General features: G+C 30.8%; 2 protein-coding genes across 2 annotated transcripts; both read right to left on the bottom strand.

The window, feature by feature from the left end:
- Positions 1–175: 175 nt before the first annotated feature.
- On the bottom strand, positions 176–1,984 carry LOC130959956 (protein LURP-one-related 15-like). The gene is made up of 3 exons (XM_057885354.1): positions 1,648–1,984; positions 803–1,030; positions 176–564 (listed from the first exon to the last, which is right to left on the bottom strand). Exons 1-3 carry the CDS (start codon positions 1,891–1,893, stop codon positions 418–420), a joined length of 621 nt encoding a protein of 206 aa, XP_057741337.1. The 5' UTR covers positions 1,894–1,984; the 3' UTR covers positions 176–417.
- A 13,472-nt stretch (positions 1,985–15,456) lies between these two features.
- LOC130963015 (kiwellin-1-like) lies at positions 15,457–16,203 on the bottom strand. Its single transcript, XM_057889168.1, has one exon. The coding sequence runs from the start codon at positions 16,176–16,178 to the stop codon at positions 15,609–15,611; it is 570 nt and encodes a 189-aa protein (XP_057745151.1). The 5' UTR covers positions 16,179–16,203; the 3' UTR covers positions 15,457–15,608.
- Positions 16,204–18,368: the final 2,165 nt, after the last annotated feature.

Genomic DNA, 18,368 nt, shown 5'->3' with positions numbered 1-18,368 from the left:
TTATATTTCTTTATTAAAAGATATTGAAAAAAAATTCTCCTGTTGCTCGTTTAGTACATGGAGATTTTTCTCGGAAATTAAGTCATGATAATAGCGAATTATACGTAGGAATATTTTCAGTCATTCATTTTTAGATTATAGGAAGCTAGTCCATTTTTTTAACTAACAAATCGCCTTAAATCCCAAAGGACAATGTCCGAAAATGTGTTATTAAATGGAGTTATTGGTGGTTGTAATATATATACCTCGTAAGTAATAAAAATTTAAAAAAAGTATTCAAATAAATTTACAAACAAATATATATGACCGGCCACAAAATCTGTTCACTCTACTTTTTGTATCATGTGAACGTCTAGAAGAAATTGAAAGAACCAAAACAAAGAAAACTACATAAACATAATAAACAAAGTTGGATCATTATGAATCACTGTTCTTGTCTTGGTTGATTTCGTCAAGGATCACAATTAGGGCAACTATGAAGGCATAGTCAACGTTGGGATACACTGTGACCATGAAATTGTCTTTCCCAAACATAATGCTTTGAGCAGTGTGCTTCTTGTGCATCTGCAGCCAAATGATATTGCATTGTAAATATTATAATTTGATTGTAGGAAAAGAAAAAAACGAAAAGAAATTACATTATTAACATGGGCTTAACTTTCATATACTTAAAATCACTAAACTAAAATTTTATTATATTACATTAACAAGTAGTAAAAATTAAACCCGTTAAAATTTAGCCATTTAATCTAATTCAAATTTAACTACATACATATAATTATAGAATTGAAGGCTTAATTACCTGTGCCACAATGTTGAGAGATTCACCAGCATAAATTACACAAGATCTCTCGAACCAACTTCCTTTAACCTTAAAATCACAAACTTTTTCTTCTGTATTATGGGCTAAGAACACGTCTAATTTGGTCTTCAGCTGGAAGAAAGATGATCTCTTTAAACTGAAGATCAAATCTTTCATATCTGAGCTATCACCCCTGAACACTTGCCACCGATCATGTGCCGTCATAAGCTACACAAATTCAAATTAAATTTGGATTAATATCATAAGCTTTCATTTAAATAATAATGATGACAAGTCATGCATTAGATAGAGAAGTTTAATGGAAATCAATTAATACCCAAATTCAAGATGAAGCATCATAACTAATTGCACTAATAAGTAATAACTTTCTCAAATTCAACTCCTCCATATTTAATTTAAGAATTAATTAAGATCAATTTTGTTACAACACTATCATCGGTGCGTTATATAGACTAATTAAAACTTATCTTGTTTATGACTTCTAATATAATTATAGAATAAATCAAATTCATCCACCAAAAAAAAAAAAGAATGAATCAAGTTTTTTAAATATTATCATAAATAAATTAACTCATTATCTAAAAGTTTCGGAAAAAATACCCAACGAACTATTTAATTTAGATAATCTTTTAACAAAATTTTTAGCTATCCAGATTTGATTTTTTTTTTTATAGATATCGAGTTAGATTATATTTATAATTCATTAATAGAATTCTCGAAGGTTCAAATCTTTTATGATGAACAAAATGAAATTATATTATTCATGAAAAAATATGAAATCAAAATATCCTAAACTTAAATAATATCTATGGTGGAAGACAAACCTTCCGGCGAAGAGTAACAACGGGTGTTCCGGCGGCGTCGAGCAAGACACGGTGGTCCCGGAGGGTCAAAAGGGACCCCTTAAGGGTGAAGAGGGTTTGTCCATTAATATCAGTAACACTAAAACTATCAGCCAAAGTCAACACCTTCCTCACAATTGCTAGGTCAACATTATATGGAGCACAATACTGCGGCCCAATGATTCCGCCGCCGAATCCCTGCTTCTGCTGCTGGTGATTTTGCATCATGCTTCAAAGGTTGAAGCTCAAAATAATTAAACAAAACTAGATGAACTGAAAAATCTCTAGATAGATATATAGATGTTGTGTGTATTTTTCTCTTGGTTTATGTGTATTTATATACGTGTTGCGTTAAAGGCTTAAACTTAGACGTGTGAGAGTGACATTTAATTTCTTATAATATATTATATATAATGTATATGAATGAAAGAGTCAAAGTTCGCGACGGTAACGCGATAAGGATCTATAGAGGGAAGGTGCTTATAAGAAGAAGGAGGAAATTTCAAATGTTTTATATAGGAATGGATGGACGGTTTCAAAATAGTACCATCTTGTGTATATACGTTACCAAGATTAATTACTTAACTTAATCATAATTGTTATATCTTCGTCATATTCGACCGATTCTATATCAAAAGCACTGTAAAATGTATAATAATAAGAGTTTTGAGAGTTACCTGGATTTAGACCCGAGAGTTTCAAATTCTTTTTGGGTAGTGTTCGACAATTCGAAAAATGTCTAAAGGTGTCAAGATATTTATAAATGTAAATATAGAATTAATAATTAATTTTTAAAATGATTTTATCTTTTTTTACTAAAGATAAAGAGATTTAAATTTGTGACTTTTTAAATGAGTATGAAGAGACTGTATCATTTGAATTATAATTCTTAAAATAATTTTATTTTTTATGGTAGATAATTATTTTTTTATTAAAAAAATTGTTAAGATTTTTTTTATAAATTACTAACAAATATTAAAAAATTAGTTATTTATTTAAATAAGTAAGACTAGTTAAACCGTGTTCGATCTATTTTAAAATCGATAAATTATAATAAAGATCTGGATACTAATATGTGTAGAGTATCAATAGAGTTTTATTTATTTTGGGCTAATCAGTTATAAACAGTAATAATAAAGAAAAGGAAAAATTCATATTCAACACGACAACGGAAGACGGACGTTGGATTCGAAGATAAGATATACCTTTAAAGTCGGCAATTTAAGATTTTCTCTTTAATTGCATTAAATCTTGGCGCCTAGATTCCTTTTTATTGTGCATAGCTGTTTTTTTTTTTAATTCTAAAATTTAGTTAAAATATATTATTATGTATTACTATTATCCAAAATCTTGAAAAATAAAATGAAATATTTGATATATTTTTCAAGTGTTTAAATTTAAATCTAAATCGCTGAACATATAAACAAAGTAAAAGTAAAAGTAAAAGTTTTATTAATCTAGTTTAATTCTAAAGGTAAGTATTATTGCTTAAATAATTTAATAATGAATTCATATCACTTTAATGCTAAGTTAACTAAAAAATAACAATTATATATTAAATAAAATATTAATTATTTTTCATATCTTTTACAACATTTTTAATTAAATTCTTATAATTTAAAAGAATACAATTGGATGTTTATATTAGATATAAAAAATAAAATATTCTTAGATATTTAACCCTAAACCTCAACCCAAAGATAAAAATAGTCTATTTTTCTTTTAATGTAACTATTATTAGGAACTATAATTAAACCCAAGATAAATTAAAACTATACTCTTTCGTACTCTATTTTGTATGGTATTTGGTTGGGGAGAAACATGTTTGGCAGAAAAAACGAATATTGGTATCCACAGTCCATCCCAAACAGGATGTGATCTATTCTCTCATATGATTTTTGGTTCAAGAAGAAACTATAGTTGGCAAAATGCCAAAATAAAGTATCCACGTAAAGCAAACACCTGGGTGATCTATTGGTACTTAATTATATATATTTTAAATCTTAAAAATACTTAATTATATAGGTTTTATCTCCAATATTTTAAAAATATAATTATTTTTTTTATAGTTTAAATTTTTTTAAAAAAATAATGTTATTATAACATGATATCAGAATATCTATAATCGAAAAATTTTAAGTTCTATACTTATTATCCCGGCTCCTAAAAAAAAGTATAAAATAAATAAAAAAGAAAGAAGACTATATAAAGATTGTGAAAGGAGTGATCCTCTTCTAACTGACTTAGTTGAGAAGAAAAACGGTTAGCTAACTTGAGAGTTAGTTAAGAGACTTCTAGATAGGGGTGGCAAAGCAGGTCGGTCCGTCCCAACCCGCCCCGCCCCGCCTAGGCCCACCTTATAAATGGGGCGGACCGGCCCGCCTCGCCAACTAAAATGGGTTCAAAATACTAACCCGTCCCGCTTTATGGCGGATTGGCGGGTTGGCGGGCTAGCTCGCTTGACTCTTTTTTTTGAAAAATAAAATTCATTAAAATTAACCAAAAAATAATAATTAAAAAATAAAATACAAATAAAAATAGTCAAATTATAATATAATTTTTTTACTATTTTTTTTTAATTTTTAACTTCAATAAAATTGTTCAAAATAATATTTGTCAATAAAATTATCTTTATTTTAAAAAATAAGTAACATAATTTGAGCATATATACGAAATTATAAAATAAAATAAATAAAGTTAATAACTAAAAGAAGAATAAAAACAAAAAATAAAAAAAAAGTGTTTAAAAATTCTATAATTATTAATTTTATAATAGTAACCACTCTTTTATTTAATAAAAAAAGAAAAATAAAAAGTTTCGACCCGGCAGACTGGCCCGTCCCGCCCTGCCAAAATCTGCCAATTTGGCGATGCGGGTTTGGCGGGTTTTTTTAATTTGGCAGGCTCCAAATCCTAACCCGACCCGCCTTTTTAGCTGGTTTAGTGGATCGACCCGGCGGGCTCGACCCGTTTTGCCACCGCTACTTCTAGAGACTATGATATATGAAAGGGTTCACCCTTCAATATAACGGCAGAAAAATGAAATACAGCAATCAGCTTCTTCTAGTATAAGAAAATAGTAAATTCACACTTCTTCTCTAATTCTCACATTTACAATTATGCATAATTCTATCCATCATAAACAAAAATTCAACATGGTATCCAAAACTTGATCAGATCTATGGCTAAAATCATTCCACTAAACACTAGAGCTTCCACCAACAAATTCTTCCATTTCATATATGTTCTTGACAAACTTGATAAGTACTTTTACAAAATATGACAGTAGTTGACTTTTCATGCAATTGGAGCAAATTCACTCAAAGATCATCTAATTCTAAAAAATACTTTTCAGAAATTTTTAACAGAAGCTGAGAGACAATCAAACACTAAATCTGCAGCATAAGAATAAGATGTTGAACTAGCTTTTGCTTATCAAGAATGGCAGAGGATTCAAGATTATTTTTCTCAAACCTCCAATATTCAAGTAAAACAACTAAAATCAAAAACTCAAACCATCAAGAAAGCAGGCTTATCAGCCATAGAATATCTCAAACAGATTCATATTTTGGTAGACTCTTTAGTTGCAATTGGCCATGAACTCACTCTAAATGAGCACATTGATGCTCTCATGGGTCAATAAAAGAATATTTTCTACTCCTTTCATTAGTTATGTCAAAATATAAAACTATCACACTTTTGAAAGTAGAATCTTTACTTTTTGGGCATGAAGATATGCTTGAGAGATTTAGAAAAATTAATCTGAGACAAATACAATTCAATTTTATTCAAACATCATTTGGTAGAGGTTTTGAAAGAGCTTTTCAGGCAAGAGGAGGAAGAGGAGCTACTAGAGGTTATGGTCAAAGATCAAGATTTTTGAATTCATTCTCATCAAGGCTACAATGTCAACTTTGTGGTAAGTTTAGTTACACTGTCATTTCATATTTTCACAGATATGATCAACAATTTCTTCTTCAATCTTGTTCTAGTCAAAATTCAACATATTCATCATTTTCTCCTTCTTCACCCCTATCAAGTTTTCATAATCCAAGATTTTTTATGGTCACTACTTCAAACTTCTCTAAAAATTCATGGTTTTCAGATACGAGAGCCTCACATCATATAATTCCTGATCAATCACACTTACTTTCTACTTCAGAATTTACAGATCCAGATCAGGTCTTGTTAGGACATGAAATAGGTACATATATCTCACACATTGGTCATGGTTATTTGATATCTCTTGATACAAATCGAAAGTTCTTATTGAGAAATTTAATTCATGCTCTTGATATGTCTAAACATTTAATAAATGTGCAAAAATTTGCTCAAGATAACAATTATTTCTTTAAATTTCATGCTAATCATTGTGTGATTAAATCTCAGGGCACTCATCAAATTCTGCTTCAAGGAGTGCCTAAAAACTCCATCATCTATTTCTAATTTATGACTTGTGCTATTGTTTCTTGTCCTTCAAGTAATGTTGTTCGAGTTCTTCCCACTGTTATACCTAATTTTTATTGTAATTCTTTAGATTCTACATCTGTTTCTTCTTATCCTCGTGTGTTTGGTGCTAAATGTTCATCTATTTCTGTTTGACATGATAGGTTAGGTCATGCTTCATAAAAAATTGTTAAGTCATCAACTTTTATAATATACCTGTTTTAGTTTCAATAAAGGAAGATAGTTTATACAGATTTTGTTATATGGGAAAAATGCATTCTTTGCCATTTGCTAAAGATGATTTTCAATTTCATATGCCTCTTGAAATGATATTCACTGATATCTGGGATCCTTTCCCAAATCTGTCCCATAATGGTTTTAGTTACTATACTCATTTATAGATGCATTTACTCGATACACTTCTATTTTTCTATTACATTCAAAAGCACATGCTCTTCAAACTTTCATTTAGTTCAAATCTCAAATTGAAAATCACACTAGACTCAAGGTTAAAGCATTATAGGCAGATCATGAAAGGGAATATCTCTCTCACTCTTTTATGAAATTTTTCACAACTCATGGCATAGAACACATATTTTCTTGCCCCTTACACCCATCAATAAAATAGGAGGGCTGAAAGAAAACATAGACATATTGTAGAAATTGGATTGTCTATGTTATCTAGAGCTTTTATTCCTCTTGTTCATTGAGATGATGCTATTTTGTATGCCACTTACCTTATAAACAGATTATCATCTTTTAAAATTCAAGATAAATCACCTTAATTATGAATTTTTACGCATTTTGAACTCAATATTCACTTTGTTATGGACAGAGTAAATCAACAAAAATTATGCATTATACATGTCTCAAGTATGAAACAAGTTGCTGACATATGCACTAAGTCTCTGTCTTTACTTGTTTTTGAAAAATTTAAGACCAAACTCAAGGTAGTTTCTATACCTCCCTTGAGTTTGAGAGGGCTGAATAGAATACAATAATCAGTTTCTTCTAATATAAGAAAACAGTGAATTCACACTTCTTTAATTCTCACTTTTGTAATTCTGTATAATTCTCTTCTATCATAACAAAAAATCCAATAGATTTAAATAAATTTTAAAAATATATTTACAAGGTCTGCTACTTATAATTTTACTATGGCTATGATGACTATAAAAAAATTGCTAATTGATTGTGAACACATACTTTTTTTAAAGAAACTTTGACTGAGTTACTCTATTAAACATTATTTATAGATACTAAGGTATTACATGAGTTAAATTTTTTAAATTTGGGAAGACCAATCATTATAGTAGGCAAAAATTAAATTATATTTAAAAATTAAAATAAATTTTTGTTGGTATTTATAAACACTAAAAATCCACAAACACTAGAATTTTAAACTCATATAAAAATAAATAAATAAAATAAAATCCTTTTATAAAAATAATTTGGTTTTAAAAAATAAAAACAATTAAATTTAATTAACATAAATCATTTAAAAAATCCTTGTATATAAACAAAAATATAGAGTAATTATCTAAATCAATCATTGGACATTTTAAAATCAGAGACTTTAGTCTCATAGATTTTAAAATAGATAAAACAGTCTCTAACATTTATTTTTGTTAAACGATCTAGTCTCTCTTTAATTTGATTCGAAGAGTAAAATATAAAACTGTTCCTAAGAATTTAAAAATCTCAAAATAATCCTTAAAAATATTTAAAAATTTTAAAATAGTCATTTTGAATTTGATTATAAGAATTAAATTGAAAGGAGACTGGATTCTTTTAAAAAAAATAAATATTAAGAATTGTTTTATGTATTTTGAAACTTAAAAAACTCAAATGTTCAATATTAAAAATTTCGAAGACATTTTTGGATAATTATTCAAAAACGTATTACATAATTAAAATTTAAAATTTTAAAATCTAAAATTTTCATATAATTTTGAATTAATGTTATAACATTTAAATTAAATGTCTATAATTTATAAGATATGTTAGTGTTCATGAATACTATTAGAAATAATATAATTTTGTCAAAAAAAAGAAAAACATTAAAAAGAGAAAAGAGTTTCAGACAAAAAAAAAGTATTATAGATTATGGAGGATGTTTTTTTCTCTTTCTTTTTTTTCTCATCTTTCTTGTAAATTGGGTTTTTTTCAAGTCATGTATTGTAAATTTAGTTATCTATTATCCTCATCTAAAAAAAAAAAAAGTAAAACAACTCAAATAAGTAAGTTTTATCATTTTCAGTACTAATTAAGTTTTTTTCATAATTCTTTCGTTAGGTGTCACATCTACTTGTGGGTCAATAATTGGTCATCGCTAGACATCATTTTTTGTACTACCAAAAAATTGGTTTATTTATAATTATTTATATGTCTCTTTTTATAACTTAAAAAAAATTCAATTTTATACCTTAATCTTTTTATATTTTAAACACCTTTTATTTTTAACCTTATTAGTTGATGAAAGCATCATATGATACACGTGTTAGAAAGCAAGGAGGAAATTAAACTAGTCAAGAGAAAAATATTGGAAATTGCTAAAACAAGAGGATGGAGTTGAGGAAGACAATCAAATACGTTATCACTTATCATGAAGAGCGGAATTTGTTACGTACTTTAATTAAATTAATTTAACAGTTTTTCCAGTTTGTAAGGTTTGAACGAGTGAAAGACTGAACCGCGATTAGGTGATGACGACTGCGTCAATTGTGAACTTACATGTTAAAAGAATGCTTGAGGCCAATTTCAACGGTCTTTAATTTGTTACAAAAATAAAAATAAAAACAAAGAAGCCGAAGAGATTAGAATAGCAGACCCCGGTTATCATATATTTTTTTAAAGATATAAACCTTTATCAACCATATTAGATATAAGACATACTACACATTTATATAATTTTTCATCCAAGTTCATTGGCCTAATATTAAAAAAATTCAATCTCATTAAATGAAACATGACCTCCACGCGCCCAAACATACGAAACGTTAACATTCATTCGCGCTTCATTGTGAAAAAATGTTCTTTCTTCAACATTGAAACCGCTACTGAAAAAGTTCGAATCTCTCTTAAAATTACTCAAACTTCACTCGTGTTCTCTGCGAAAACTGCTACTAGAGAAGAATCGCGAGAAGATTTCGGAAAGAAAAAGCAACAACGAACGAAAACAGCAACAGAGACTGCGAAAGGTATGAGAAAAACTACTGTTTATTTAAAATTTTGCAATCTCGCGTTTCTCCTAATTGCATTTTAGGTTTACTAGATTGAGTTGCTTCGTTTAGTAGATGGACGTATTCTAATTCCATTTTTATAGCATACCTAGGGCTTGGAATGAAATGTGATCTTATTTTCATTCACTTCAGTAGAGTTGCTAGTTTTGATTCACTTGATTGTTAGTGTGTTTAGATGACTTCTTTTGCATAAAAAAAATACCATTCTTGATGATTGAATGTTTATGACGTTTTATCCAGCACATAAATGTTGCTCGGTTTAGTGGAGTTACTCATTTTCATTCACTTGATTGTTATTGTGTTGAGTTGAGTCCTTTTGCATGCAAAAATATTTTTCTTGATGATTGAATGTCTATCACGTTTTATTCAGTACATGAATGGTGTTCGGTTCAGTGGAGTTGGTTATTTTCATTCACCTGATTGTTAGTGTGTTTAGTTGGGTCCTTTTGCATGCAAAAATAATTTTTTGCTGATTGAATGTTTATCACGTTTTATTCAGCAGATGAATGACGTTCAGTTCAGTGGAGTACTAGAGTTGGTTATTTTGATTCACTTTATTGTTAGTGTGTTCAGATAGGTTCTTTTGCATGCAAAAATACTTTTCTAGTTGTTTCATTATTTATCATGTTTTATTCAGTACATCAAGAGAGTTCGGTTCAGTGGGCTGGGACATTTTCATTCACTTGACTAAAATATGCATGCTTGTACTTGTTGGTGTATTGAGTGAAGTATTGACCAAATTTTTTTGTCCTAACAGCAAAAATGAAGAAGACAATGGTGACAAAGAAGGAGAAGCCGCGCTATAACATAAGCATATGCACACATTGAATATATTTATCCGCTTTGATTCGAATAAAATCTATTTTGTATTATAAATATATCATGACATTCTGTTTCGAAACTTTGCTGAAAAATCATGATTGCAGATGCCAAACAAAGGCAATAGTGAAGGTGTTCAAGGAAATGAGTCAGGAAAAGAAAGATATTGTTGAAGAAATGGGATTTAGTGCGTTGGCACATATCCCGGAAATGAATATCTCTCACAGCCTCTTGAGAGAATTAGTTGCTCGTTATGTTGACTATTATGGATGCCTGAAAACTCTCCATGGAAAAATATACATAGTACTTCACAAGGTAGCAGCTGCGCTGGGCATAAACCACGGAGGTAATACACTTTCCACTTTCTGCTTATTTTCGGTTCATTTCTTTCTTTAATTTCGGTTTATTTGGGTACAGAAAATTAAACTAAGCCTTTTTGACTGATTTGTTGCTATTAAAATATTGTAGGGAATCGTTTTCCTGAAAAGGTTGATTACGGCAGACTGAATGCGGTAGACAAGGAGATAATCGACATCTTCAAATGTGCTACGTTGGCGTCTTTGACAAAGTCTGTCCTCGATATGAGTGTTGAAGGGGAGGAGAACAGACAGAAATTCTGAAGGACTTTTGTCATCTTCGTACAGAAGTGCTTCTTGCTGTCAACGACGGTAAGCAAGGCCTCCCCGATCCATAAGCCACCTGCCGTTCGTGTGGACAACATCCGACAGTGGAATTAGGCAAATCATGTGCTCAGCTTCTTGAGGAAGGGAATCAAAAACAAGAGAAAGAAAAAGAAACAGTCCGTTGATAATTGTATTTTTTTATGCTAATTTCTTTCCATGAAACCAAGTTCCCTCGCTTTGATGCACTTGATGCTCCCAAGCCACCGTGGGTAGCCCACTGGATAAAGAAGATGATGCTCGACCAGATTGTTCATAAAGCAATCGACACAATGGTAAATTAAACAAGAATTATATGGACTTGATGATTAAATTTTTATCACGTTTTATTCAGCATATAAATGCTGTTCAGTTTAGTGGAGTTTCTCATTTTGATTCACCTGATTGTTATTGTGTACAGTTGAGTCCTTATGCATGCAGAAATATTTTTCTTGATAGTTGAATGTTTATCACATTTTATTCAGTACATGAATTTTGTTTGATTTAGTAAAGTTTCTCATTTTGATTCACTTGATTGTTGGTGTGTTCAGTTGAGTCATTGTGCATGCAGAAATGTTTTTCTTGATCATTGAATGTTTATCACGTATTATTCAGCACATGAATGGTGTTCGATTCAATGTATTTGCTCATTTTGAGTAACCTTATTGTTAGCTATTTGCTCATTTCAGATGCTTCTAATATACTCTGCTAACTAAATAAATTTGTGTTTTAGGGACTTCTATATAAAAAGAAAATAAAGGAAGAAAAAACAAAAAAAAGAAGGTGGAGAAGAAAACAGCTTTTCTGAAGGGGAAAGAAAAAGGGAAAGGAAGAAAGAAGAAAAGAAAGTTGTTGTTGTGGATTCTTCTTCGGAAGAAGACACTTTTTCCGAATCCGAATCCGACAAAATACCGCCGGCCAAAAGAACAAGACAACAGAAGCTGGTGAAAAAACACAAAATTGTTCCGATGGATTTGGAAACAATAAGTGAATCTCAAAACCAGAGCAGTTCGATAGATTCGGAAAGCCCAACTGAATCCAAAAATCAGTAAGTTTTGAAAATGCCTATTTTCAATTAATTGCTAGCTCTATCTGATGTTCATTGCTATTTGTTTAAAATTTTTCTTATGCACTGGTTCTTATGTATCACAAAGAAGAAGAAGATATTGAAAAAAGAGAGACAAAAAAGAAAACAATCATAGAAGGTAGTTGAAAAACAAAGCAAAAAAAGAAGCTTGTGCCGACAGGTTCGGAGAGCACAAGTGATTTTGAAAACCAGTAAGTTTGAAAATTGATTGTTTTTAGTTCAGTGCAGTGACTGTATAATGTTCATCTGGTTTGATTTTGCTTCTATTTGCTGAAAATTATTTCTGTGTGCTTGTTAAGTAAATTACGACTGTGATATTTGTCTTCGGTATAAATTTGATGTGTTTGTGTGTGTGTTGAAGAGAAAAAGAAATCGAAAAAACACCCACAATGAAAAGAAAACAACCAGAGAGGGTGGCAAAAAAAAAAAAAAAACCAAATCAAGCAAGATTGTTCTGACAGAATCAGAGACCCAAACTGAATCTGAAAAGGAGTAAGTTTCTGGAATCATATCTTCGGTTATCAATGCTTTCATTTTAGGTTCCTTGGTACTTATTTTATAATTTTTTAGAAGTGAACAAGTAAAGGACAGCACTGCCAAAAGAAAAAGATAGATGTTGGAGCTGTTAAAAAAAGACATCAAAGAGAAAAAATGATGGAGCTAGAAATACGAATATTGCTCCGAATGACTTTGACTCCACAGAGGCCCAAAATGATTTTTCTGAGACGTAAGATTCGGTTTCTTATATCGAGTTCTTTTTCTTTGTTTGCTAACTTTACTAAAACCTCTTGTAACTCGATTTACTGAATAATATTGATTTTCTTTCTTAGACTGCCGACTGTAAATTTGGACAGCGAACCTTTAGAAACTCAAATGAGCTCCACACCGTTTGTAAATACACTGGCAAATGCCAGGTAAATTTGGTTTATTCTAGGTTTAAGTGTGGTTCATTGGATTCTAAAAATGAATTTGATGTGTTTTTAATCCTCTGCTTTTAATCTTGGTTGATGATTTTAATTTGGTATATTTTTTATTAGGAAAACTACTCCGAAAATCCTGGTAAAAGTTTTAGAAGAAAAAAAGTCCATCAAAAACAGAGATTCCAAACTCCAGTTGTGTAAGTTGAAATATTTACGTTGGTCTTTTAGATTTAGGTAATAATTTTTGGTTAATTTTGTTTCTTCAACACATGAATGTAGTTTGGTTCAGTAGAGTTCTTTTGCATGTAGAAATATTTTTCTAGCTGTTTGAATAATTAGCACGTTTTATTCAGAACATCGATGGAGTTTGGTTCAGTGGAGTTGGCAATTTTGATTCATTTGATTAAAATATGCATGTTTGTGCTTGTCGGTGTATTGAGTGAAGTATTGACCAAATTTTTGTTTAATTGTCAGTAGCGCTACACATGAACCTGACCTCTAAATAATTGCGATTCGAAAAGAAACTTGTTCTCAACCTTTGAAAATATGAGTTTTTTAATGTGCAGATTTTGGTTTCTTAGAAGCTATTCTAATTATTCAACATTAACTTCTTCCTTGTTTACATTCTTTAGAGCTCTTATTGCGGTGTCTCTTCCGAGTTCTCTTAAGGAAGAGCTAATAAAAGATGACTTTACTAATGACCTTTCCGAATTTCAAACACAAGAAGCTTCTGTTAATGAGTAAGTTGCACATAAAATTCTTTCTATTAGATTTAATGGTATAGGATAATAATTTGGGGTCATTATTGAACTCTTTTCTGTTTAATGCAGCAACCTTTTGGAACCGCAACAGCAACCGTGCCAAGAAGCTCCGACGGCAGATCAATTGGAAGAACAACCACACATTGATGGGTAGGTTTTATTGCTTGTTTAGATCTGTGTAAATTTCAGTTCATTACATGCTCTATTGTGGTTCATCAGAATCCAAAAATTTATTATTTTCTGTTTGTTACAACTGCCCTTTGGAACCCAAAAAGCAGGCCGACGAGAAATCTTCTTCGAGAAAGGCGGAGCCAAAACCTCCATTGAATGTGTAAGTTTTAATTAATATAATTTTTAATTATTAGCTTTCGTGTTATATGATATACTGTTTTTTCTTAATTGCTTGAAACTTTCCTCTGTCGTCTTGCAATGCTGCTTGTCCTTAACAATGGGAAGATTATGCACCTTCATTTAGCTTTGGGATAAGTCCTCCAGCATCTCAACCAAGTGCCCCCCTCAACCGACAGTGAGTCAACTCGAAATATTGGCAGACACGGTGGTAGATGCTGGGGTGGCGGTAGCATTGAAATTTACTGACGCAACAAGTGCCGAGTCGAGTCACACAGTCGTTGAAAGATACAAAACTTCGAAGAAAGAGAAAGAAATCACGGAAGAGTTGATGGAGAAGTATTATCACTGGATGACACATGTCAAAGAAACTAAAGATAGTTCCAACGAATATGATACCGTATTCGCCTTGAAGCATGTAGCGAATTTCGAAGGGCTTAGATATCATTTCATGTCTCTAATGCCGAACAATATGTGGAAAGCATACGGTAAATTTTTTGACTATTGCGTTAACATTAATGATTTTTCTAAAGACTCTTATATCGTATATCTCATAAATTTTCTTCCTGTAAGTGGTCATTGGTTCACTGCACATAGCATGATTCTCAACCAAATAAAAGGTTGCCGGTTTCAAGAACAAATATACTGTGTGCCGCTGGATATTGTGGTAAGCCAAATTTTTTATTCCCTGTTGATTGATGTTTATTGCATTTTATTCAAATATGAATTGAGTTCTGTTCAGTGGAGTTGTTCATGTTGATTTATTTGATTGTCAAGTGTTCAATTGAGTCCTTTTGCATGCAGAAAATATTTTTCTTGATGATTGAATATTTATCACGTTTTATTCAGCACATGATTGGTGTTCGATTCAATCGAAATGGTTATTTTGATTCATCTGATTGTTATGTGTTCTGTTGAGTTCTTTTGCATGCAAAAAAGTTTTTCTTAATGTTTTATTCAGCACATGAATTGTGATCGGTTCAGTATTGTTGGTCATTTAGATTCACTTGCTTGGTTCATTTGTGATAAATAATTTGATTCATTTGCGATTTAACTGAGGTTCGTTTTGTATATGTTTATGTTAGGAAACTATGGCGAGATATACACTGATTCAAAGACCAACAAGGCCTACCGGTTCAATATCGATCAATATGCCTACCACTGCCAATTTTTTGACAAAAAAAAAACTCGCATTGCATCTATTTGTGAGTTGTGATTTCTAAAAATTCTTTGATAATTCTCTCATTTGCTATCATTTCGACTAAAATATTTTATGATTTTTTCAAATTTCAATTATTTGTGCTGATTTGCAATAGAAGACACTGATGGTCGTGATTGCCAATATCAAAAAACAAAAAGCAATTCTATGTTCTAGATCATGTACAATAATATATATATATATATATATATATATATATATATATATATATATATATATATATATATATATATATATATAATTGACGGTAACATATATATACAAGTTTATATCTACCCAATATCATACTATAAAATGTATAAATTATGCATAAAGGCAATTACAAAATTACAAGAATGAACATATTTACATACACATACACATATTACATATATATATATCCACATATAACATAGTACTATATATATGATTATATTATTAATATATAAAATTAAGCATTGGATTATTCAGACCATGTAATTTCAAGTCCACCCCAATTATCCTTAGGGACACCTAAGGCTTCCCACACAGCCTTTGATGCATCAACAATGTTGTTAGGGCAAGGTGGTTGGTAATCATGGTCAGCATCACAACCCATGGTTGAGTCACACTCATCCACCACCATTGCCTCAACACTTCTTCCATTCCCATGAATGGTGATCTTCTTGTGACACCTACTCTTGTGGTTGAACCATCCGGTCGAGAGTGCGACAACCGGCGTATCATCTGAATGATACTGATTGTCGCACTCTGAAGGGCCACCACCGTCGCCGTCCTTCTCGAAACTATTAAGGGTGAGGTATGCCTTCGTGTGAGTAGTCACCAGTGGCGAACATTCATATGTTGTGTACATCTTTCCTTGTTTACAACAATCCGAATCGTTTTCTTGGTTGCATTGCCCTGGAGGGGGCTTTTTCCCTTCAATTCTGCCGCTAGGGCGACATTGTTGTGCCCTACAAGAATACAAGTAGTTTGTTATGAGAAGAAAACATAGTAGTAAGAATGATGCCTTTGAACCAAAGTTATTCTTCATTTTGTGTATGAATTATTTGTGTTTATTATACTTTTGATGGATATGATGAATTGTGAAGCTATACATATATATAGATAGATAAAGATTTCTTCAATAATCCTCATCAACTAAAACATTTGGCTTTGACCATTGAAAGGATAAAACAAGGGTCAATGCTTGATATTATACACCTAAGAACTATATAGGATAGTTTTTTGGTGAAAGAACATTATGTTTTGCACCGACGTAATAGGCTGAAGTGACAAGTACATATAGGATCGGTTTAGAGTTTTAAATCGATAGATAATTTAATATGTAACAGAATATTTATTAATATCTTAACTATTATTCACATTATTGTGACCGTATATTAGCAGATGTGCGATACACAATTTAAAACAATGGATATATAGTAGTTGGATTTTATTTGTTACTTTATTTATCTCATTTTTTTCCCTCTAACATTTGGTTACTGTGCTAAGAGAAAAAAAGTAGTCAAGGACAAAAAGATGTTTAAAGAAAGAGTTCGGTGTTGGTGTCTCAAAATTGAGACATAGACATAAATATACATAAAAGATATAGACACAAAAGAATAATTTAATATTAGATTTATTTGGTTGTAAAGAGATTAACTAAAAAACATAAAAGTTAGTCTCCATATTCATTCTTTCGTGTCTCAGTATTTGTTAGAGACACTAAATAAATGTCTATTGTGTCCATTTGTGTGTATACGTATCTTTGAAAATTTGTATCTTAATAATTAAATAAATAAACATAGACATAAAACAAATACTGCCTTAGAGACTCGCTTTTATTGTCTCACAATCTCTGGCTTATTTTTTATCTCATAACTTAAACCAAGTAGGAGACAAATTATTGGTTCACTTCTGATTTTGAATTACGGCAAGCTAAGTTTATGTCAATTTTGTTTCATTTCCAATTCCGTTGATGATAAGTTTATGCATGACACATTTTGAATACTATATTAGCTTGTAAGTTTAAGTGTTGAATACAAACTTGTTCTTCTTATTAATACATTATATGTAAGGATAGATGGCTCTAAGCAACAATAACGTTATTACTATGATGACAGGATCGCATTATTATTAGTGACTATGAAAATCAAATCGTAATATTAACCATGTAAATTTTGGTAATGTTGGTTTATTTTGCAAAAGGTAAGTTTTATGGAACTATGAATGAGTAACATTTTTGTCCAAGGCAGCTGATCAATTTAAAAATGACCAAACATGTGATTAAGTACATTATTGCAGTTCAGACATCCAACAGAGAAAAGCTCAAGGCCCATTTGATGTTATCATCACATGCCTGTGGCACGGGGAGGCCCAATAAGAGTCTAAGAGATACTCTAACCGATCGACACTCAAATAATCTTAACTATTATTTGTCCAAAAACAAAAATTACTATTTAGTTCACATAAATTGGGTCTTTTTTCGAAGTGATCGACATGTATCCGATTCGACTTAGAAAGCATGTTAGAGGCTTCTCACTAGCCAGATCAACTATGGGGCATTTCTCTACTCAACCACTTGCCTTTAGTTCATCCATAAAACTGTATTTGGAAGGAAGACTGAAACAAAGAGATAAAGATTAAAAATTAAGGATAAAAAGATTAAGATTAAATTAAGTCTCTATATTGTGTTTAGTATAAAATGTATTGGACTTAGTTACCTCTATGAAGATTGGAAGGTAAATTTAGAATTTGAAATGTTAAATGAAAATATTTTTAAAAAGAAATATTATTAAAATCTTAGCCTTTAATTCTATAAATTTTAGTTTTTTCTGTCCCTATTTTTCAAAAAGATTGAAAACGCTAAAATTTTATGTGAAATTTTAATTTCTGACCACTAAATATAACACTAAGTCTCAGTTCTTAAGTTGCAGTTTTTAAAAACAAACACCTCCAAGTGAGGATTAATACCAAGTTACACATATTCTACTCATACACCCAAGGTTTTGAAAACCGGACCGGAGCGGCCGGTTCGACCGGTTTAACTGCAAACCGGCAATGCATGCAGTCCGGTCCTCCTGTATTAACCGGCGGGGAGAAAACTGCAAAAAAACCAGTGAACCGGTTAAAAACCGGCCGGTTGGACCGAATTGGTGACCGGCCGGTTCTTCTAAAAAACTTAAACGGCGCCTTTTTAATGATTTTTTAAAAAATAAAAAAAACTGAAACCCGACCCGCC

The sequence above is a fragment of the Arachis stenosperma genome, chromosome 2 (assembly GCF_014773155.1).
Source record: "Arachis stenosperma cultivar V10309 chromosome 2, arast.V10309.gnm1.PFL2, whole genome shotgun sequence".
In the NCBI taxonomy this organism is placed as follows: domain Eukaryota; kingdom Viridiplantae; phylum Streptophyta; class Magnoliopsida; order Fabales; family Fabaceae; genus Arachis; species Arachis stenosperma.
The sequence above is the reverse complement of the archived record's forward strand: the minus strand, read 5'-3'. Positions and strand labels throughout refer to the sequence as shown.

Bases quoted from the DNA above. Each gene is read 5' to 3' on its own strand.
- LOC130963015 (XM_057889168.1), bottom strand. From the start codon at position 16,178: ATGAAGAATAACTTTGGTTCAAAGGCATCATTCTTACTACTATGTTTT.
- LOC130959956 (XM_057885354.1), bottom strand. From the start codon at position 1,893: ATGATGCAAAATCACCAGCAGCAGAAGCAGGGATTCGGCGGCGGAATC. The intron at 1,031-1,647 runs GTTTGTCTTCCA...GAATTTGTGTAG, and splicing joins TTGTTACTCTTCGCCGGAAG to CTTATGACGGCACATGATCG. The intron at 565-802 runs GTAATTAAGCCT...ATTTGGCTGCAG, and splicing joins CTCTCAACATTGTGGCACAG to ATGCACAAGAAGCACACTGC.